Source organism: Pteropus vampyrus, unplaced genomic scaffold, assembly GCF_000151845.1.
Source record: "Pteropus vampyrus isolate Shadow unplaced genomic scaffold, Pvam_2.0 Scaffold4, whole genome shotgun sequence".
Lineage (NCBI taxonomy): Eukaryota > Metazoa > Chordata > Mammalia > Chiroptera > Pteropodidae > Pteropus > Pteropus vampyrus.
Window position 1 is genome coordinate 13,049,526 of NW_011888785.1, and position 24,025 is coordinate 13,073,550.

Sequence of the window (24,025 nt, forward strand, 5' to 3'; positions counted from 1 at the left end):
TTGACTGTCCAACGGCAGAGAAGCCCATACTTTTGAACACAGCTGATTGGCTACTGTAAAAGCCCAGCTCTGAGTGAGGACCAATGAGCTCCCGGAAAGCAGATTCTTGGAAATAGTTCCTGGCCGCAATGCGCGACATTGAGACAGCCTCACACTTGTAAAAACGGAAGAATTTGGCTTGGCCTCCAACCCACGCGGTCCCGGGAGCTGTCTCAAGTGACTGATCTGGAGCCCACCTATCTCCAGATGTCCGCATTGACCTCCTCCTATGCTTTTTACTTGTGACGGCCTCGGGCACTTGCGCCAGGCCACTGGGCAGGGTCCGCCGCCGCAGGGCGGGCCCCAAAGTTCTGTATCTGAGCCAATCGGCGCGGTCCCAGGCTCAGGACGCGTCTCCAAGTCCCAGTGACTCCTCCCTGGTGGAGATGGGGCGGGGGGGGGCTTGCGGGGAAACACATAAAACCGCAGGAGGCAGCTGGTGGTGGCAAGATGAGCACTTGAGTCTCAAGCCACTCATAGCTCTTCTGATTCACTGCTGGACTCCTCTACTTCGAAGCACCCCTGAACTTCAGCCCAGACCCGGGTGTGCGAGCCCTACAGCACACCTGCCCTCCTCGCCCCGGCGCGCCCCGCTCCTCCTCGATCCCAGGTTCTGCTTTTCGCAGCGTTAGTGCTCAAAACAGCCCCAGCTGCTGCCCCGCCGGTGGACATCAAGATGAGGGTGGCCCGCTTCGTGATGCGCAGCGCGGGCTCCCTGATTCCCCGCGAGGTCGAGCATTTCTCGCGCTACAGCCCGTCTCCGCTGTCCATGAAGCAGCTGCTGGACTTTGGTGAGCCGGGACGTAGGGCCCGGGCGGGAGCGCTGGGGCTGGGGCACTGCCTTAATTTTCATTCCCGGTGCAGGGAGGGCTAGGTTCAGTGCTTAAAACTAACCAGAGTATGCTTTCCTGCTAAACCCTGGAGCCTCGATGCCAGCACACTTGGCCTTTTCCTAGATCTACCTTCTTTCTGACAGTCTGTGCCTACAGGTTGAAGTCACTTGCAGCTCTGCTGATACTGGATGGTTTGAGCTCATCTTTCCTCTTTTTTTCTGTGCAAAGCTTCCATCAAAATACATTTTCGCTTTCAGTCAGCATTTAACAATAAACAAGAAATTTTATCCCCTCGTGGCATAGTACTTCTTGAAGATTTCTAATATAAAAGTAGCCTCAAATTAATTGAGATTTTATCCGTTATCCACCCTCTACAGGATACATCTCTGCGTTTCTAACAAATTTCTTTACCATTATAGTTTTCCATATATTTGCATTTACTGCTGAAAATATTTACGAGCTTTCTGCAGTAACTTTAGAAGGAAAATTTCAAGGATTTAAAGGCGCTGTTATTTATCACTAGTCTGGAAACATCACGACTAACACCCACCCTGGTTATCTTCCACTCCAAATTCATATCTAGAACTCTTTGAAAGATGTCTCATTGACATTGTGGTGTTGACTGAACCCTGCACCCTTATGACTACTAAGAGCTGTGGGACATTCTGACTTCTTGGAAATGAATCTTTTTCAAAAAGAAAAAATAGTAAGTCCCATATTGATCACTTAAAAAAAGGCAATGAAGAAGATATTCTTGAATTATCTACAAACAGTAATCCAACTGAGGGCGGAAATAATGTTATAATAATGTGTGTATTCAATATCAGATAGTTAATGCTATTGAAATATATCACTTAGACATGTTTCCAAAAACTAAACAAATTCTATTTATTATAGGTTCAGAAAGCGCATGTGAAAGAACTTCTTTTGCATTTTTGCGACAAGAATTGCCTGTGAGGCTCGCCAATATTCTGAAGGAAATTGATATTCTCCCTGATCAATTAATAAATACTGCTTCAGTGCAGTTAGTTAAAAGCTGGTAAGTAGTGAAGCATTCTGAAATGGCCTCTGATTTTCAGACAGTTATCTGAATATGAATTCTTCTAATATATTACCATCAATATTAGAAAACAGGCGATATGAATAGAAAATACTTTTTAAAGGTGTAAAGAACTTTAGTAATTTAGGGTAAGTTATTTTAAGGGCAGTCGTTAAGCTAGAAATGGACATTTTTACCCTGAAAAAGTAAATACTTTCATGTTATAATTTTTACTTTTAGAAGAAATATGAAAAATAATATAGTTACAATTTTAGTTTTATATTTTTAATAATAAAAGAGTTTGATATGGCTAAGTGAATCCTATCTTAGAAATAGATATAAATGACTATTATTCTGATTTTGTTATATACAAATCAATTAACTGAGAAGGTGCTGGGTTCAAATCCTGCTTTTGTCTCTTCCTAGTTGTGGAATCCTTGGCAAGTATCAGTATCTTAAATTCTCTATTCTTCAGTTCCTCCATCTAATACTGAAAAGAATGAAATATATGCCTCAACGGAATATTTGAGTGTAATTAAATTATATGATGTAATCTATTAAAGAGCACTTAGAAAAGTGCCTGGCACACAGCCAGCATTTAGTGTCACTTATTAAAATCTCATTTTATAAATAAGGATACTGAAGCTTCGAGAAAGTAGATAACCCAAAGGAGCAGATTTTCAGAGAACAGAGCCAGGATATGCACTGAAGTGGATATGCACCAGAGCTTCACCCTAATCCATTGACTGTACAGCTTTTTGTTCATTGATTCAAGAAATATATGTATTACATACCCATTAAGTAATTATAATCTGAAACACATATTCAATCCATAGTATTTACTACTGCTTTCAAGACTTATACTCACCTATGAATGAAGTAGGAAAAAATATAAAGCCGTTCTTAAAAAGTTGTTTTTAAATGCTTTTGCTATAAAAAATAAAAACATTTGACAAACGAAACAGAAAACCAAATATCGATCTGAAATAGTTATATAAAAATTAATTTTAAGTTAGAAAGGTAAAGATTAAAGTTGTAGCTTTTTTTTTTTTTAAGATTGTTTTCCAAATGTTTTGGAGTTTTAATTTTAAACATAATACTTATTTTATGTTTTCAAATCATTTGAAAAAGACATTCTATTTTTAGTCACTTATATCTGACTATTCAATTTTAAAACTTAAAGCACACCCGTTGCTCTATAGGTATATCCAGAGCCTGATGGATTTGGTGGAATTCCACGAGAGAAACCCAGAAGACCAGAAAGTGTTATCAGAGTAAGTTCTATGCATTAGAATAAATATCTAAAACTTTTTCCAGACATAATTCTATATTAAGGGATACATATGCTTATGATACACCTATAATCTAAGGAATATAAGCGAATGAAATTTACTTGAACTTTCACTAACTGTAAATGTATTTTGGCTTAGTTTTGTAGATACTCTCATCGAAGTTAGAAATAGACACCATAATGTTGTCCCTACAATGGCACAAGGAATCATAGAATTTAAAGATGGCTGTACAGTTGACCCAATCACCAACCAAAATCTTCAATATTTCTTGGATCGATTTTACATGAACCGTATTTCTACACGGATGCTAATGAACCAGCACAGTAAGTTAGTTCATCATGGTCATAATATATAGAGAAGGGTGTAGAATATAAGCCATACTCTAACTAGATGTTTCACTATTTATTGGGTCACATTCTTTATCAATGGTAGTTCTGATCATTATTATTCTGATTTTTATACCAATATTTTTTGTATTTTTCAACAGTTCTTATATTTAGTGACTTACAGACAAGAAACCCAAGCCACATTGGAAGCATTGATCCAAAATGTGATGTAGTAGCAGTGGTCCAAGGTAATTTCTAGATTTTTACATTTCCCTTATTGAGAATATACACTATGCGATTGACATATAGTCAGGGTGACTCTGTGAATAAATTTATATTCAGAGTGTTCCCTTTATATTTTTTAAATAATGTCATGAAGGTAAAGGGTTACACGTACATTTATAATACTATAAAAAATCCAAACCTTTAGCTAATGTGCCATATTCCTATGTTGTATTTGATTTCTGAAGTATGCATGCATATTCTTATTGCTATAGGTATAACTTAAACAGTGTGATAAGTTTTTCTTCTATAAAATATTGAAAGGATATTTTTATGTACGTAAACTTATACTCTAATGCATATTTTAGATTAAGAGTAATGTACAAACTGAAGATCACTTGGTACAACTTTATTTCATTATTATGAAAAAACTTCTATTCCAGATGCCTTTGAGTGTTCGAGGATGCTTTGTGATCAGTATTATTTAACATCTCCAGAATTAAAGCTCACACAAGTGAATGGTAAGCTATAAATAAAATATATTTTAATCTATGAAAAATTGAGTGTTCTCCTGGTATAATTACTTCTTGTAAATACAATGCAATTTTTATGTTTCATTTTCCCCTTCTGAACTTGCCTAGAATTTGTACACTTTTTTTCTTTTAAAGCCAAGTTCTCTTTATCTCAACTGGAAAGTCCAATTGAGCATATTCAGTTGACAATTCATAAAGAACAGTTTGAACAAATAATTTGGAATTTAGAGTAAGTAACTAAGTTACGATATCTTAGATCAAAGAAAGATTGCTTACTACAGAATATGGGGGTAGGGGGAATTGAAGGCAGGGCAGAAGTAGGAGGAACCTCTTGGTAGTGGAGATACCATCCTAAAGAGGTTACCCACAAGATCTGGAAACAAAAATCGCACTATAAGAAATAAGCCAGTTACAGAAGGACAAATACTGCATGATTCCACTTATATAAGGCAGCTAAAATAGTCAAACTCATAGAAGCAGAGAGTAGAATGGTGGTTGCCAGAGTCCGGGGAGAGGGGAAACAAGGAGTCACTATTCAACGGGTATAAAATTTCACTTACACAAGATGAGTAACTTCTAGAGTTCTGCGGTACAGCATCGTGCCTATTGTTAACAATACTGTATTGTACACTTAAATATATAAGAAGGTAGATCTCATGTTGAATGTTCTTACCAAAACTTCCTTTAAATTCCACTATATAAGTATATACCATTTTCGGAAGCAGAGCATATTCTAACAGCCTTGACCTGAAAAAATAGTCTTCCCATTTTGCCTGAAGTGATTGCATGACAAATGCAAGGCACTGTTTTTATCTTATCCCATAGTTGCTTCTTAAGACAGTATACTTTAATTGAAATAATATTTTCCTTTCATTTCAAAGTAAACATCTTTTCCAAGTAATCATTATACATGAACAATGTTTGTTGGAGGCAAGAGTTAAAATCAAGTTCAAACTAAGAGTAGCCTAACTCATGGATTGGAGACGTGCAAATGTAGTTGATTGCTAAACTGAAAATGAGTACAAATAAATATTGAAAAAGATCTCTAAGCATTAACAGCATTGTTGCTTAATACTAGTACATAAACTGTTTGAACTGTTTGATGAAATAAAGAGAGGATCAAGCCAGACCTTGTTATTTTCTGATTCCAACTTTGCCAAGGCCTGGGGCACCAAAGAATAATACTTTTATTTTTCCTTTCAAACAGTACTATGGGTTTTTTTGTTTTTGTTTTCTTTAGCCTCATGGTGAAATTTAAGTATATTTAGCCTATTAGATTTAATGTTTAGGTGATAAAAACAAGAATAATCAGATGTGTTGTTTTCCCATGTTTATTGTGTAATTTCTCTGTGCTACCTCAGTTTCAAAATATAAAAATTATAGCTAGTATTAATTTTTATGTTATACTGTAGACACATTTTTCTTCTTTCTTACGATGCATACAATTATAATTCCGAGATTGTCCAGTACAAAAGTTTTGGAAATAGAAACAAATAATCTATGTAATTAAATTTATAGCACCCCCATTGCACACTTCATCTGGCTCATGGATTTGTAGAGAAAGGCAAAAATTAATCATAGTGCACTAGTTAGCAACTGCAGTAGCATTCTGAAAATAAACCAGTTGTGTTTGCTGTTTAAGAGGGAAGGTTCTAGGATAGGATTTTCGAGTGAGTAGGATGAGGAGTATTCCAATCCTGTTTAAGTCCAAAATATTAATGAAATAGATGTGGAAGTTTATTTTAATTAAATATTTGTTTACCAATTCTAATGAGTTGAATTTTTTCTAGAAAAATTTCCAGGGCAACCGATCCACATTGTGTATGTTTCTTCTCACCTTCATCATATGCTCTTTGAACTATTCAAGGTATGACACTTCGCAATAATTGCAATTTTTTTTTTTTAATCTACTGGTTACATTCTGACTAAACAGAAGCCTCACTATCTTCTCCCAAGCATGCTTCTGTGCTCCTAACAGGAGAGTAGAATTTATGTTCGAAAGGGTACATAGAGTACCTTGTAGCATCAATATGTATTTGAGAGTGCACAGTCCGATTCATGATGTCTCAATGCTCTCTATTCCCATTATTTTATCAGATGCCCAACAAAGCACTATTCATTCATTCATTTGTTAGGGAACGTCATGAGTGAATGCTTCAGGAATTGAGGGTTCGTTACTTCCACCCCTACAGGCTGGTTGAATTCCAAATCCAGAGATTCAGGTCCAGAATTACTATCGGTGGCAGAGCCCCAACCTGAGTCTAGAATATACTCAGAGGACAGTCTGTTCCTTCAATGATCTACTTTAACGTGCTTATGAATCACCTGGGTGTTTTGTTAAAAGGCAAATTCTGATTCAGTGGGTCTGGAGTGAGACCCGAGATTCGAATTTCTAATAAGCTAATAGGCGATGCTGCTAGTCCAGTCCACATTCCATGGCGAGACTGCAGGGTAGTGTTTTTCAGACTTCCATGTGTCCATTAGAATCACCTGGAGGGCTTGTTAAAACACAGATTCTTAGGCTCTGCCAAGGAGATTTTGATTTTCTAGGTCTGAGAATTTTCACTTCTAACAAGCTATCAGAAGATGCAGATGTTAGTGGTCTGGGGTAGCCAGGTGTTAAAATCAAATCCTATTCTGTGTCCTAAGACCAAACTATAATTCTGTACTTACACCAAAAGATAGAGAAATGCCTGAAGCTTTGTGATGCTCCCAAGAATCCCTTGGACTGGGGAGGAAGAAGTCTAAAAAAAGTGAAATCTGCTTCTAATTCTGATGTAACTCTTCTCCAAACATACTGTTTCCTAACTTATTCTAATGTTAGCGTAATGAGGTAGTGATTATACTACAAACATCTGATCTGTTTTATTTCACTTAATATTTAATAAAAACCAGAAAGCAGATAACCTACTAGAAGAAGGTTAGAGAGGAAAATGGGTAAAATAAACTAAAACTATATCTGTATGAGATTCATCCAGTTACCTGAAAACTTGTTTGGGTTTCTTCTCTTTTAAAGGACAAAAAATACTTTTTTGTTAATTTGATTTATTTTTAAATTGAGTGGTTCAACATACAGAGTTATTTTGCCATCACTGGTAAAAGTTAAGATGATAATCACATGCAAATTGAAATTTAATTTAGAATTAGGTAGTATCCTTCTAAATAGTAACAACTTTTTTCCCAGCAAATTTTATAAAAGCCAATAAATTGGTTCAATGATTCGCTGTTCATTTGTTATGTGATAGTCTTTGGTGTTTGGATATAAAATGTAATGGAAAGACAGAAAAGAGAGTGTCAGGAAATGGACTATAAAAACCAATTTCTACATTTAAATTAAGCTTACAAATGAGAACTTGACAACTAGCAGAATTGTTTTTCCATTAGACATTACTCCCAGGAGCTACATTACATGGTAAATGAATATTTTTCATTATACATCCTGTATGACACATTCATAAATAACTATTTACAGAGCTGTTTTAACTACTAAATTAAAAATGTATATAAGTATTTTGAATTGCCCTCTGTGCTGCTTTTATTTTAAACATAATAAACTAGTTATTTATTGTCCTTCATTCTTCTGCCATTGAATTCCTTACGGTTTTGTTTTCTTTAGAATGCAATGAGGGCAACAGTTGAACACCAGGAAAACCAGCCTTCCCTTACACCAATTGAGGTGATTGTTGTCTTGGGGAAAGAAGATCTTACAATTAAGGTAACCATTCTTTATTTTTCTTTTGAGTGTCTCTTGAGAGAATTAAAGAGTCAATAATAAGAAAGCTCTCTGAGCTTTGAGCAATAGTTCAAAGTCATATATACCAGGTGACATTTTTCTGTAGACAAATGTACATTGTTTATAATGTGTAGCTCTGATGACTTGTTTGTTTGTTTAGATTTCAGACAGAGGTGGTGGTGTCCCCCTGAGGATCATCGACCGCCTCTTTAGTTATACATATTCCACTGCACCGACGCCTGTGATGGATAATTCCCGGAATGCTCCTTTGGTAAGAAGCATTGTAGGGCTAAGTACACCCCAGCCACCTCGTTCTGAAGCAACAATTGCAAGGAAATATTTAGGCAAGTTATTCAATTTAGTTGAATTGGGCAACATGAGGGATATGAGAAAGAATGATAAAGCAAGCTAAAAATGGTGAAACGATTTAAAGGGTCTCTAATTGGAAGCAGAAGATGTTTACTTAGGTTCTAGGGCATCAGTATGAGGGAGGATAATAACTCCCTCCTACATTTTGTATTCCAGTAGTCTTGGTTGTCTCTTTATCAATAACTGATCTTTCCCCTCTAGGCTGGTTTTGGTTATGGCTTGCCGATTTCTCGTCTCTATGCCAAGTACTTTCAGGGAGATCTGAATCTCTACTCTTTATCAGGATATGGAACAGATGCGATCATTTACTTAAAGGTATCCTTTGAATTCAATAGAAAAAATCATATTTCTGAAAAGTTTGCTTCTTTTACAGCCCCGAGTTCTTTGGTCTATGATGAATACCCCAAATTGAGTTAAATGCAAGTCATTCTGCTTTCTCTTTGGTGTGTGTAGGTATACTATTTAATGTGTAACTTACTGAAAAGGAAGTGGAGCCAGGCTGCCTGTGTCACTGAAGCAAAATTGTTGTCCAATAAGTACTTTAGTTTCAGATGCTCATGTGAATTTTTTTAAACACAACTCCTTTGGGGTCCGTGAGAAGAGCCATACTTTTGTTTTACTTAAATTTGTGGGAAATATATGCTAATAATACTCTAGGCTCAAAAACAACTGCTAGCAAGATACTCAAGACTTTAGCTGACCCTGTTAGAAATTCAGGTAAAGGAAAGCTGACTGCTCACAAGTTGTCAGTGGGATGCTTAGCATTTTCTATTTAAACTTTAAAGCTTTTTCTATTTCTGATAAAGTTTCAATTCGTTAAAGCCACTGTCCTGGTTCTGTTTATCATTTGCCAACTATTTCGACTGAAAATGTATTTACAGATATCAGCAACTAAAATGTTAAGCTTCTCGGTTCCCATTCTGTGCCAAGGAATTATTTGTCAAATGGTCTTTGGCCATCTGAAGTAATTAATGCATTCATTTCTTAAACGAACCAAAGTCTTCAAAGTATTGGGAAAGATTAATAGATTATGTATTTATAGTATCAGATTTTAATAGATTAGTAGTATCAGATTAGGTATCTTACTTTATCACAGACACGAGAGTTTTACTTGGAAAAAATAACTTTCCTATTCAACTCTATCATATCAGTAATATCCAAACAAGGGACATGTGTAAATATTGAACACAAATTCTATTCCCTAACTTATAATTGTAGATATACTATTTCATCTCCTATAGGATAGAGATAATATTTATTTTTTATTTTTCTTTTTTACAGTGCCTAACATACTATGGGCTTTGGTGTGCTCTTATTACTAAATCAATTAAAAGAATGTATTTGAATGTTTGACTACTTAGCTCTAAATTTATATTGAATAATATAATATATTGAATAATCTCTTCAAGTATCAATTATATCATAAATAATTTCTTTGGTTTGACTTTTTTCCTCCTTCTCCTTTCAGGCTTTGTCTTCTGAGTCTATAGAAAAACTCCCAGTCTTTAATAAATCAGCTTTCAAACATTATCAGATGAGCAATGAGGCTGATGACTGGTGTGTCCCAAGTAAGGAACCAAAGAACCTGGCGAATGAAAAAGTGGCCGTGTGAAGAGAGACACTCAGGACACTTTAAGGGATCAAAGTGCGTCTACAGCAGTGCTGCTTCTTGAATGTTTGCATGTGAACTCTCGTTCTCTCAAAAACAAACAACAGCAACAAAAAAAGTCCTTGACAGGACACTGAAAAGAAGAGGAACAAAACTCATTTCCGTGACCCAGGAAAGCACAGTGCAGGACAATAGGAGTTAACAGCTAGCCAGCTCTTTATTCTTTTAGCTTAGAATAATGCTTGGGTTTATATCAAATCCTAAAGAAAATAGAAGCTTCAATATCTTCTTTATCTCTTTATCAACAAGAATGGGAAAGGGAGTGAAGTGAAGATATGGGCTAGCGGTTGCAGTAGACTGATATTTTAGACCTCCGGTTGACGTTATAAGGTATTAGTATTTATTGATTATCGAGTGTCAATTATACCAGTATTTTCCTGCCTTTCAAAAGAGTAAGGCTTAGTTTACACTGTATGATTAGACATGGATGTAAATGTACATTTTGTATGTATCTATGTGCTCTAGAGAGGAAAAACTGGTGACTAAAATAACATTTACTTTGAATGAGAAATGAGTTCAAACGTTTTATTCAAAGTTGCAGCCAAGGCACTGAGCCTATGTAAAAACTCAGAAGAAAGCCTTTTCTGTTAAATGCGGGGCCTTGATTATGCTGCGCTCCCTGTTCCCACTTCACATAATAAGTGAACACTTACTGCCAGGTGCCTAGTCTCTGACGAATTTTAAAATATGCACTGAATTCAGGATGTTGGTGGTTAGAGAGAATGCCAAAGTGATAGCAAAAATATCTTTCACCTTGTTTTGTTAGTAAGTGAAACAGTAGATTGGAAAAGCTAATGTTTGAGCAAGAAATTATACACTCAGAACCTAACTCAGTAGGAAGAGCTGTTCTCTACCCTGCAGTGGCGGTAATACAAAGACATCCATTTTCTAGGTTTAAAAAGATGTATATTTGATATGCTAAATTATACTCTCTACACTCCAGCATTAACATGTCTGTAAAAAATTCTGTTTATCAAATTGCTCGAGAACACTAGAATTTAAATACTTCTTGGAGTAATTTTAACAAGTAGCCTAGGAGTAAGAGGATTTCATGCCAGGATGTTTTCATTTGTGAATCATTGAGATTAAGCGCTAATGAATGAAAACTATAATGCGTATGGAACATTTGGGAGTTCAGGTATAATATGCATGTTGACAGGATAGTCGAGTACATTACTCGTAGAGAAGGAATTAAAAAAAAAAGGAGAGAAGGAAGGAAGGATAGATGGGAGGAAGGAAAGACTGGAGGAGGGAGAGAGAAAAGCAGGGAAGCAGAAGGCAGGGGTCTTGCTATATTCCCCACAAGTTATTTCAAGAAATGATCCACATTTTCATGGATATATTATTAACGAGGACGAATTGGTGTCTTTCAAAACAGTATGACTTCTTTAAACGACTCTCTCACTCATATAAGATATTAGCCTTTTATGAGATAATAAACTCATTTGTGTCAAATTGACATTTAAACTGGGATGTAGGAAAAAAATGACTTTTCTGCATTGGAAAATAATCAGTACTGTTTATGCGTTGAACTTAACATTTTTGTTTAATTTTTTCATGGCCTAGTGTTTTGGTGCTTCTGGGAGTGGCCATAGAAGTCTCAAACTATTTGTAAATTTCATTGTCAGATTTTATCATCAGAAGTCCTAGATAGTGACATCTTGATGGTGGGATTCTGGCTTATGCATTTATTGATTATACAAAACGATTTGCAATAGGTTATTTGACTTTTCAGTTTTTATTGAAATTTAAATATTTTTTTCGTGTAAATAATTGTATTTACCAAAGATTTAAAGCAGTCGATTAATTAACCCAACACTGTGAAGTATCTTTAAAACACTAGAGGAAAAGAAATGTTGGTACCTCAATAGCATCAGCTGTGTAAATGGAGTTCTGTAAAATAAAAATAGTCTACATGGGTATTTGTGAAATTTGTGAAAGAGCTTTAAGATTCTAGTGAATGGATACTGAACATTCAGACCCACTTAAATTATTAATGTATAAATTGTGTTTTTGCCTCCAGGCTTTGTACAGAGAAACGTGATCATTTTTATAATAAATATTTTATTATAATAGTAGACATAGTCTTTTAAATTTTTTTTCTCAAATTAATGACAAAGTACTAAGAAGAATTTAAGGTAAAAGTTTTCCTCACTTTACATTCAAGCCTAATTTATCTACGTATTGGGTATAACCTTTAAAAAGTGTTGGAAGCAACTTAAAATCTTAATTTTTAAACAAAATTGAAGTACTTTCTGGTGATCCATAAATTTCTAATCTTCCTATACTCCAATACTACATAGTACAGTGTGTGTTTATCCACATGAATATATTCAGTAATCATTTTTACAATGCACATTCTCAATATTTTTTGGTGCTTTTTTTTAAGGTTTCACTTAAGGACTTTATTTACATAACCAATACAATGGAGTACCAAAATAATTACCTAGATAATTTAGGTTCCCAGGCAACTTCTGGATTAAATAATATGAAAAATAATAAAGTAAAAATAGGATAGAAATTAAGTGGTGACATGTTTTATCTTTGCTATCTTAATACTTTCTTTACTAAAGTAATCTTACTTTATGTTCAGACAACATCCTTTTTCCCACCTTCATAATGCCCTTATTGGTAAAATTTTGCAAATAAAAAAAGGAGGAGGAAGGGAGGTTGGAAGGAAAGAAGAAAGGGGAAATTAGAATAAAATTAGTAGAATGAACTTGCCATAACTGAATTCTAACATCTTGTCAGAATATCGTATTTGAATAAAAATATGCCATAAACCTAAGACATTAAATCCTATACAAACCTGTGCTAAAGCTTTCATCAAGGACTTTTATTTGAATCTTCATTTCTTTTCCTGTCATGGAAGTACTGTACTATGTGTCTATGTGCACGCATGTAAACAAACACACTTTTGACCTTCACGCATGTACACACACATGTAAACGTGTACGTTCACACGAGACTTAGCTGTTAATTTCCTTGGATTAAGCTGCTTGGAAGGTAGGGCGTTCCTGCACTCCATTGGCTCAGAACCTTCATATTTCTATAAAAACTGCAAGACTTCATTCAAATCCCACAAATACATCTTTTTGACAAAGTTAATGTGTGTACCCCAAAAGATACTAATTTTCAAGGTCAAGCAGGCTGAATATTCATCAAAAATATCCATGTACTGGTTTCTCCTAAATCTCAAACTTGGCTAGAAATGGTAGAAGCATTTGATATTAGCTACAATGACATGTGGAAAGAGGTAGAGATCATTGTGAGCTCATAGCTTGGGCATTGACCTTGATAATCTCTTTACATATTTCCTTACTATACTTTCTGGTTCTGTACATACACTTAGTTGTGTAACAATCGTACAAATTACATGTAATCTCCAGGTCACTTTGGTCTGTCCCCCTGAAAGAATTGAAGGACTTTCATAATTTCACAGAAGTTTGTGGAAGAAGTCCCTAAGCCCCTCAACATGAACACTTAGAGCAGTATGCTTCTATCTCCATTAGCATTCCAACTATACATAGCTTTTTTGGATTTTTCACTTTTTACCTTACATCATGGTTACTTAGGCACTCAATAAATATTCCCTGGATAAATACATGAATAAACACATAAATTTTCTATAGAACAGAATCCTTGCATTTAAAGGCAGATTTGTGTTAAATCAATGAACATCAAATTTTGTAAGATTTTATGCTTTAAATGGTATACAAGGAGTTTTACAATATTGTAGAAACTCTGAAATACTTTTCCAAACCAATTAGATTGCAACTGATCTTTTCTTCTCCATTGGTGGCCTTTGGCCATTGGAAATTATCACATATTTCAAAAGAAATAAAATGATGGGTAAAAGTTATTAGAAGTAAGAAAATTTCTTGAGCAAATAGGTCAGTTTTTCAGATTTTATGACTATTCTTCTTGTTTACCTTGAACTCAGATGAAAAAAATATTACTATTCATATTTCATGGCTGCTTAATGGAAATGAGCAACTGTCTTTTGATGAGATTTTTCAGTTCCTACCCAAGTGCAAATAAACATTAAATGCCACTTAAAACCAAAAGAAATGTCAGTAACCTTGAAAATATGTTGAGTTTATTAAATGATGTGAAAATAATGTGAGCTGTCTTAGCGATAAATCCAGCAACAAAATAATAAAATTTTTCAACAAATTATGAGACATCATTTTCAGATTTACTGCTATCATTTAATATAATGAAAATAACACAAGATGGGTTATCAAATGATGCAATAGAGCTAGAAATTATTTGTTAGCATACTGTTTTTCATAAATGTAAAAGGATGGTTTAATCTCTCAGCAATAGCCAATTGAATGTTAAAGTCTTGAATTTTTAAATCAATTCCATTAAAACTATTTATTTTAATGTGTTTCTAGCCCCAAAATACACTTCGATACCTGATAGAGTTGCCTTTAACTCAGTCTTTTACATTCATTTTTAAGAATAACAAAATTTGTCTACGGCCATGACACCCTGAACACGCCTGATCTCATCCGATCTCAGAAGTTTAACAGGGTCAGGTCTGGTTAGTACTTGGATAGGAGACCACCTAGGAATTCTGGGTTCTGTAGGCTTTAAAAAATAATAACAAAATAAAATAAAATAATAAAGGATAACAAAATTTGTATGAAATTATAAATTTGTCATCTGAAAGTAAAATAAAAATTTGAAAATGAAAAAGAAAAACCTTATACCACATTTTTAGACTATTCTCTTTACTTGTTTGAGTTTCAGCTTTCTCTTCTACCTAAATGAGATCTAGTTGTTTAAGGAAGGCACTTCTAAAGTTTTTGAATCTGATGATTCTTTACTGAATACCCAGCCTCCAATCTCTCTTCAGTTCAAACTAGGCTTGTCATAATATCACTATCCAGCTCAAAATCTTTTGCTGGCTTCCTGGTGTTTAAGAATCTAATATTTACAGTTTTTGACATCATCAACCTTACAACTTATATCTTTCATTACTGAACCGTTCAGTATGTTGTTTTCTAAGTCTGGAACAAATATGTTTCCTTTTGCTTACTGTACATATGCCTTCTTGAAATGCTCTTCCTCTTTTCTCTGTTTTCTTTTTTTTTTTCCCCTCCCTATACGCTGCTTGGCCTTCTAGACTCAAGTAAAGTTCCACCTCCACGGACTGGGCACCCCACTTCAAAGTGATCTCTCTCCCAACTTCCTACTCTAAACTCTCTCACAGTCAGGGCCATGTTAGTATTTGTCACATAATTCCTAAAGTTGCTAGTTAAATATTATGGAGAGATATAATGTCCAGAAACCCAACTAGATTGTGTTCCCTGCAATCCATGACCATGAATTATATATATTTATATAAAAATCATGATGTTAAGCCTGTCTCTTGTATGGTAGACACTTAACAACATTTCCCGATTAATATATTTTTGATGAGTTAGGAAGACAGAGAGCATCAGTTGAATAATTTCTAAATGAGCAAATTATTCTATAGATCTAAAACTAAAGCAATCTATTTTAATATTTTTTAAATTGCCCTCATCATTTCTTCTCAATCTGGGAAAGAGTCATGTTTATTTTCAAATTAATCATGGCTGTAACAAATACATACAAACTAAATTAAATATTTTCTTTCTGTCTTAAAACTAAGTCTTGCCCTCATGGAGCTTAGAGTCCTAATGAAGGGTTAAAGAGACACAAACATATGAGAGTTGAATCATGACCAAAGATTTTAATAGCAGTTCAAATTAACAATGTAGGAGATGCCATAATTTCTAATATACATAGCCAGGCAAATACACTATCGATAATTGCTGTAGAAATTTAAAGAAAGAAAAGTGACTTCAGGCTGAAGTTAACAGATAGAAAAAGGATGGCTTATGTGGAGAAATGGAAAGAAGATCATGAAGAAAGTGTCTGGGAAGAGCATGGGAAGGGCAAGTTGGAGCTTAGCTGAAGGTAGTTAGAATGTTTGGATGTGGTTATCTAGGGTACCAAGGAACCTTTACTAGGATACTAAAAGGATCAAAACAGTTTGCTAAAATCTTAAGATCATGTACTTCATTGTCAGTTTATTTCTAAAATACAGTGCAGCAATCAGCACAATTTTCTGAAATGAGAAATTAATTTAATATTCAAATAACTAAAGAAAGTGGTAAGTTGATTGATGAGTGAAAACAGTGGGTTTTTACCTGAGCGTCACAGTCATCAGTCTGGAGCCAGACTGACTAGGTGTCCATCCCAGCTCTGCCACTTAATAGCCATGGGAAGTTACATAACTTTTCTCTACTTTAGTTTTCTGATCTCTGAAACGGGGATAATATTATAGCATTTTCCTTATAGGGATGCTGAAAAAATTAAAATGAGTCAATATATATAAAGCATGTATAATAGTCCTTGACACATAATAAAATTTATATAGATAGTGGCTATTTTATCAATAATCTTATTTAACTATTAGGTACTGGATCCTTATATTAAGTTTCTATATAAATAAGATGATAAAAATAAAAATAAAGTACCGTTCTTCAGATATGAATTCATACAGTGTGAGCATGAAATATCAATGATAATAACAAATTGCTCTCGCATACCCTATTACTCAATTATGACCCCAGGGTTAGATTTTTAGAGAGTCAAAGTACGGTCTGTGGCCTGAAACTGCTGAGCAAGGCTGAAATCTGGTTAGTCAGAGATCAAACCCAGCCCTTGACCCCTTTGGTAATACTTTCCAAGTAAAATCTGGCTGAATGGTGGTGCCATGTGTTATCTAACGAGATTTATTAACTCTTTTTAGGTCCCTTTGAAGACACTGCACAAGGCTGAACTTCCCTGAACACCAAGGAAAAGCTAGCTCACTACACATTATAAATCAATACACTGATGGCCCAATACAGCACTTTGCCCAAAGTGTGCTCTCAGTACTTGTTTACTGAATGGATGAAAAGAGACTTAAGCCATTAAAGCAACAATTAGGTTTCAGTTGTTTCCTAGGCAGCCTCTTTGCCCTTCTAAATATCATATTTCATCTTGTGAAAGCAGCCTCCAAATGATAACAAAAACAAGCACAAAACATGAATTTTTAAAAGCCTTTGAAAACAGTTTCCTGGCTTGTTGAAAAGTAGAGAATATTTTCTTACTTATTTTTTTTTTTTTAAAGAATGCCTGACAATAGTTCTTTGTTTGTAACTAAAAATATATCTGTATTTTCAGTTGTACAAAGTCAGATGTGATTCTTATTTTAGGGATAAAACTTCCACTGAACTCGAAAAAATGATTTTTTAAATAAAGATAATATGTAGGCTATAATGTTAACTTGATTTTTTTAAACTATAGTTTTCATTGGGCAAAAATATTTATGTCATGTACTAGAATATAAATTGGTTTCACTAGACTTCTCTTTCTGAACCCTTTGAAAATCAAATACTAAGTAGGCAAAAAACAATTCTATAAAACTTATTATGTGGCAGGTATTTTTCTAAGGATTTAACACTAATTAATTCATTTTCCCTTACAAATGAGACATTATATTATCAACTCCTCTGCATAAATGAACCATTATTCTCAAATCTGTGATATAGTTATTCTATCCTGTTGCAGAAAAATCAGACTGGCAAGAAACCAAGGGCCACTTGGAGAGTTGGAGAACTCAGTTTTATTACGCCGGTGGTCCCAGAAGAGCTAGCACTCTGAAGATCTGGGCCCCGAGCTCAGGGATAACCTTACTTTTATAGAGCTTATCCACACGGTTACAGTTGGCATGGGCCGACTGGCTCATGAGATTCTCAGACAGGAATTTAAGCAATACATCTGTTAAGTAGATAGAACAAGCAAAGGCAATACATCTGTTATTTAGATGGACCAAGCAAAGGGGAGGGTGAGTCTTCAGTTGATTTTGAGGTCACCCTGCCCTTTGCCTAGCATATAGGCAAGCATGTCTATAGAAGTAGAACAAAGAGCTGAATACAAGGTTAACCATTTGAGTAAAAAATTCCTCTGCATCTGTTTTACAAGTGGGACACTGAACCATAAAGAATCTAGGAAGCTGCCTCTATCAAGAGACAGAGCTGAGATTTAGTTCAAGGTACTGTATACTCCAGAACCTTTCCTAAAAGCAAAGGTTCTGGAGTATAGAAACAGTCTTTTGAGGAATGCACTTAGGACAGCAACAAATTGTGGTCATGCAAATGAGTAACTCATAACTCATCTGCAGGGGAGAGGGACACTGCCACTGGCCTCACTGGCACTGAGCCTAACCAACCAGCTTCAGGCCCCTGGATTTTTTCAGATGATATTATCAGAAGGCCCATTTACTTGCAGAGGCATCTGAAGCTTGCATTGTTAGGCCAACCCTCACTTTCTACTGACTGGTACTTAACTATTCTTCAGGCATTGAGGCTGTGGATGGAAAAAAGGGTTCTATGGAAAATAACCTCACTGGGTGATCTGATCAGAAAATTGTAACTGGGTGGATCATGATAGGTAGTCATACTTTAAGTAAAAGTGGTATCTTTGCCTTAGGCAAAACTTATTCATTGTTTCTGAGCATCTCGTTTAATTCTTCTGAAATGTCTCCTTTCGGATCTTTTTTCTGGAGGGTGACCACCTAAGAGAGCACAGAATTTCATTAACTATCCTGCAATCCAGTCCTTGCTTTGCTCTTTCTTACATGTGTAATCTTCCTTACATTCCATTAATTTCAAATGCATAAAGGAAGCTGAAAGACCGTTAATCTTTGGAACATTTGAGATTTTTCTCCCTGGCATATGTCATCAGTTTAGTTCAAATAAACTCTTATGGAAATTATCCAGAAGTTTGGACATTTCTTACATTGATAAGGCAATTCACTAACTTATTCAACAAGCAATCAACAGAACTTTCGTAAGCACCACATGCTGCAGGAATGTAATGAATTGCAAAGATTTCTACATTCAAGGACATTATAGTCTATTTGTGGATGTAGAAATTAAATTTGTAAACATCGATATGTTTTGATATCTATATTTATTCACATTATCCTGGGAGTTAGCTACAAGATTTCTGGGACAAAGAGAAACTCTTTGTACTTACTTGTAGTAAAAACTGCATCAGTTCCTTTGGCCCCAATTTTTTCTGCTTCTTGAGTGACGCAATGAGAGCCAGATGTCACCTTATACTTACTGAATTCTATACTACGGGTAAAGAACTCACACCCAAAATCTGAGAGTTAGTATAGAAGAGGGATGGCTGTCTTCCCTTTCTTCCTTCATGAGACACTGAGAGAAAACATTGTTCCCTAGTATACACAAACTCTCTTTTGGGAGAAAATAGGAAAGATCTTATATTCTTACTCTTTGGAATATAAGACAAGTTCCTCTGAGTTGACAACTCTTGGAAAATCTTCAGGCTTCAGGGTCTTATCATCTCTTGAAACACATACTTCCAGAGAGGCAAATCTCTTACTATCTATTCAATTATCTTTAAATGTAAAGCTCTGTCCTTTAACCCAGGTGCCCACAGAATTTGCCCTGGAAGATCAAACTATGCAGGCACATAAAAATATTCATAATTGTAAAGATAATGACCATGACAAATGAAACATTCAGAATGCTATGGAAGGGTAAAATAAGATTTAATCTGCTCTGTAGTAGGGAGGTGAGCCATAAAAGATATCCCTGAAGAGTGACATCTAACCTGAGGCATGGAGAGGAAATCAGAGTTAGTCAGCAAAATCCAGGGCTAGTGGTGATGGGATAAGTGGAGTGCAGCAGAGAGGGCAGCCTATGGGATGATTAAGGCAGGTAACTGAATGGTGTTTCAGCGACATGAAAGAAAGGCTGTGTGACTGAAATCTGGAGTAGAAGTGAAATTGGTAGCTAATGAAATCAGAGATGTAGGTAGAAACCAAACCATGAAAGGTTTAGTAAACTTTGCACATTTCTTTTTCATTCATGGCAATAAGAATTCATGAAAAGTTTTTAGAAGGAGATAGCGGCATGATTTCTGGTCATTTTAAAAAATCAGTTGGAGCTACATTGTGTAGAATGAATTTGATAGCAAACAGAAAAATCAAGATGGGGGCCGTTAGCAGCGGTACATTTGTGGCAGTAAGTATAAAGAAATGCAGTCAGATTTGAGAAATGTATGGGAGCTGAAGTAAATAGAGTTTGGTAATTGATTCGATGAGAAAGGAAAAATGGAGTATTGCCATAATCCAAAGTTGAAGTATGTGGCTGGATGGTCGTCCTATTCACTGAGAAGTAGATACCTTGAGGACAGGCAGGTTTCAGGATGGAGGTTATAAAGTTGGTTATTTTCACATTCGCTTGAAGTGCTTATGAAGCATCCAGATGGGCAAATCAAAGAGGCAATTAGATATGTGAAAGGTAAAATTCAGAAGAGAGATCTGACGTAGGATCTGAGTTTGGGAATGGTCGACGTAAAGATGGTAACAGAAGCCCAGGGCAATGGGTCCAAGAAAGACTTTGAGTTGAAAAGAGAAGGAAATATAGGAATCAAAAAAAAAATTGTATTTAGCAAGTTGAGTGGAGGAATGAGAGGCTATGCAAGAGGTAAGAGAAAAATCAGAAGGATCCACAAGAAGAGAGTGTTTCAAGCAGGAAGGTGGGTCAGTGATGTGAATCAGATCACCTTTCTTCCCGCAAAAACCCTGCAATTCTTTCCCAATTTTTTGGAATAAAATCAGAACTATTTGCTGCGTTTTCAGGATCTGGTCCTTATCTTCCTCTTCAAATCGATCTCCTACCACTCTCCCCTGACTTTCTACTCCAGCCACACTGGCTTTCTTGCTGTTCCTGTGTTGGCCAAGTTTGTTCCCACCTTTGCATGTTTCTTCAGTCTCTGCTCTTCATGCAGTCCCTTCAAGAGGAAAAGATAACACCACTTTTCCCAGGACAGTGACTAGGCCCAGTTTTGTTCAGATGCTTTCTTCAGAATCAGTCAATGTAAACATGGAGGTGGAAAATTTCCAGTTATCCAAGGCTGAGTCATGTGCCTACCTACAGGGCTAGAGGAATAAGGTGTGGTAACAGTTGACCCAGTTTGAACCATGTAGACTGAGCAGGATAACATGAAATGGGTAGAAACTTTTTCCAAGAAGGAAAGGATGTTGGCAAACCAAAAGAATGTCACTACAGCAGGAAAGGCTGAGGTCAGAGCAGGGGGCAGGGAGGAGGGTGGGCGCTGGGAGGAGTGGTAGGTGCTAGGGTAACAGAGTAAGTTGTCAGTACATCATATTTTTGGTTGTGAAGCTAATTTGTAGAGAAGGAGAAAGATGAGAGGGTCGGAGATTTGAGGACAGAGAATAGCTTTGAAACAATGGCAGAAAGTAGGAGGGTAAAGTGGTAAGAGAAGATATAGCAATGTCAGCGGGAAGGAATCTGTCATTGTGTGATTTTTTCCCCAAAATGTATTGAATAGTCTGGATTAAGGGGTGAGCGAACTTTTTTTTTTTTTAATAAAGGGCCAGATAGCAAATATTTTAGGCTTTGTGGACCACATATGATTTCTCTCACATGTTTTTCTTACTTCTTTTTTAACAGCTCTTTTAAAATGTAAACCATTCTTATCTTCCTAATTGGGCTGTAGTTTTCTAACCTTGGTCTACAGGCAGAGAAAACATGGATGGTTACAATCATCAAAGCTTATGGATCTGTCCAATATGTAAGACGAATATAAAAATAATAAAGTTTAGAGCATTATGAACAAAATAATTAAAAGTTAGAGTCTACTGGACATCGAAGTCCCCAATCATTCATTCCTTATAAATAAATTCATTTAACGTTGGTTAGGTGTCTGTCTTGTGCCAAACACAAAGCTAAGTTTTAGGGATATGATGGTAACCAAAACAGGCCTTCACAGGACTTAGAGTCTAGTGGGCAGAGATTAACTTAAAAATAATACAAATATTAGTATAATTATACTTTGATCAGTGTAGAGTGTATACAAAATTTTCACCACAAGAAATTCAAAGAGTATAACATTCTTCTATTCTTCCAAGTCCAATTTAACCTGCTCTGAGTATCTACACATGTCAGAATCCTACCCTAAATCATTATGACTTCCTCTCCCTTGATGGCTGTAAAATGGTCTAGGAGTCTTTCGAAGTCCAAAACAGTCAACTATGATTCTTTTGCTTTTGGATTACACAGGTAACTACTGTGTATCTGTTCCCCAAAGCTGAATGATGACTGTAGAAGACAGAAAGGGGATAGAAGAGACCTGTGCCTGCTGTGCAAAGCTTGAACCTGTAGATCTTTGTTGATGATCTCATAGAAATTTCCTGTATATAGATACTTAGATCACTGAAGAAATTATCACCTCTACCGAATCTGGCTAAGGAGTCAGCTGTTTCTATCTCAAAAATTTCTGTTCCTTGTTTCAATTCTCTCCACTCTTGTGCAGTGTCAGGGGAGTCCAATCAATAGTCAAATATTTCTTAAACAAAAAACAAGAGGAAGGAACAACACTATGCCCACAAATTTTTGATAACTTAGGTGAAATTGACCAATTCCTTGAAAAACAAAAATTACCAAAACTCACATGAGAAGGAATAGATAACCTAGATAGCCTATATCCAATAAAGAAATAGAATTGCTTATCAATAACCTTCCAAAAAGAATGTACCAAGTACAGATGACTGCACTGGTACGTTCTACCAAACATTTAAGAAAGAAATAACACCAATTGTCAAACACAGCTTCCAGAAGATAGAAGTAGAGGGAACACTTTCAAATTCATTCCATGAAGGCAGCATTTGGCCTTATAAACAAAACCAACCAGATAAAGACATTATAAGAAAAGAAAAAAGACTCATATCTTTCATGAGCATAAATGCAAAAATCAACAAAATATTACCAAGCTGAATCCAGTTATGCATAAAAAGAATTACATACCACAGTCAAGTGACATTACTCCAGATATGCAAAGCTGGTACAACATTCAAAAATCAATACATTCTACCATACCAACAAGCTAAAGAAGAATAACTATGTAATCATACTAACTGATGGAAGAACAAAGTTGAAGGTCTCAAACTAACTGATTTCAAGACTCTAAAGACTCTAAAACTATAGTAAACAAGACAGTGAGGTATTGGTGAAAAGAAAGTACAGACATGTAGATCAATGGATCAGAATAGAGAGCCCCCAAAATAGCCTGATTGCCTTTGTCCGCCCAGGAGAAGGGATTGGTGGGCATTCATGGCAGCTTGGGTTCTTCATATAAGGATATTTTGTACTGAGTCTTTGCTGCAGCACTCTACAGAAAAGTGAAAAAGGGGTTGCTAAAATCGAATGTTGATTTATTATGCTTTATTATGGGCCCAGGACTGTGAGAGATATAAAGGAAGCTTAAAAATTATAACACAGCTTATATCAAAAAATGAGAAAGCACAATAATAATAGTACTTAACTAGTACTGGATAGTGTCATGCTAAATAAGTAGTAACAATAAGAAAGCGAACATGTAATGGAGATAGATGTCATCAGGGCAGCTTCCTAGAGGGGAATGGGACTTCCTAGAAGGAAATTGAACTTTAGAGAAGTTTAGAATCTGGCTAGGAGAAAAACATATAAGCAGATTGCAGAAAAGGGAAGAAGAGTAAATAATAGTCTCAGGGCCAGAATATGAAATTTGGAGTGTGTGTGTGTGTGTGTGTGTGTGTGTGTGTGTGTGCATGTGTGTTGTGTGTTTGAGTAATGTATATGTAAATCTATATGTGTTAGAGTTGACAGGGAGAGAGAAAGACAGTAAAATAAAGGTACTAAGTTTTATGATGGGGAAATGTGAAATTAAAATTCGGGATGGGTAGGATAGGTAGAGATTATCAAGGATCTTGGAAAGTGTAGACATGATCTGACACACAATAAGAAGTCGTAATCTATTGTGATGATCAAAATTTAGAATGATTAAAGTGACATTCTATAAAAATTAGAAATGCACTTATATACAGGATAGTCTAGACTCTAGAGAGAAGA

The 24,025-nt window shown here is 35.6% G+C and overlaps 1 protein-coding gene and 1 pseudogene across 1 annotated transcript; both read left to right on the forward strand.

Annotated features, from left to right (window-relative positions):
* The first annotated feature begins 440 nt into the window (after window positions 1-440).
* PDK4 (pyruvate dehydrogenase kinase 4) lies at window positions 441-12,089 on the forward strand. Its single transcript, XM_011363380.2, has 11 exons — window positions 441-830; window positions 1,770-1,911; window positions 3,114-3,185; window positions 3,342-3,526; window positions 3,691-3,777; window positions 4,195-4,272; window positions 6,075-6,151; window positions 7,901-7,999; window positions 8,178-8,288; window positions 8,588-8,701; window positions 9,855-12,089. Exons 1-11 carry the CDS (start codon window positions 716-718, stop codon window positions 9,996-9,998), a joined length of 1,224 nt encoding a protein of 407 aa, XP_011361682.1. The 5' UTR covers window positions 441-715; the 3' UTR covers window positions 9,999-12,089.
* A 2,445-nt stretch (window positions 12,090-14,534) lies between these two features.
* Window positions 14,535-14,653, forward strand: LOC111743041 (annotated as a pseudogene).
* The last annotated feature ends 9,372 nt before the right edge of the window (window positions 14,654-24,025 follow it).

Bases quoted from the DNA above. Each gene is read 5' to 3' on its own strand.
- PDK4 (XM_011363380.2), top strand. From the start codon at position 716: ATGAGGGTGGCCCGCTTCGTGATGCGCAGCGCGGGCTCCCTGATTCCC. The intron at 3,186-3,341 runs GTAAGTTCTATG...ATTTTGGCTTAG, and splicing joins GACCAGAAAGTGTTATCAGA to TTTTGTAGATACTCTCATCG. The intron at 8,289-8,587 runs GTAAGAAGCATT...TTTCCCCTCTAG, and splicing joins ATTCCCGGAATGCTCCTTTG to GCTGGTTTTGGTTATGGCTT.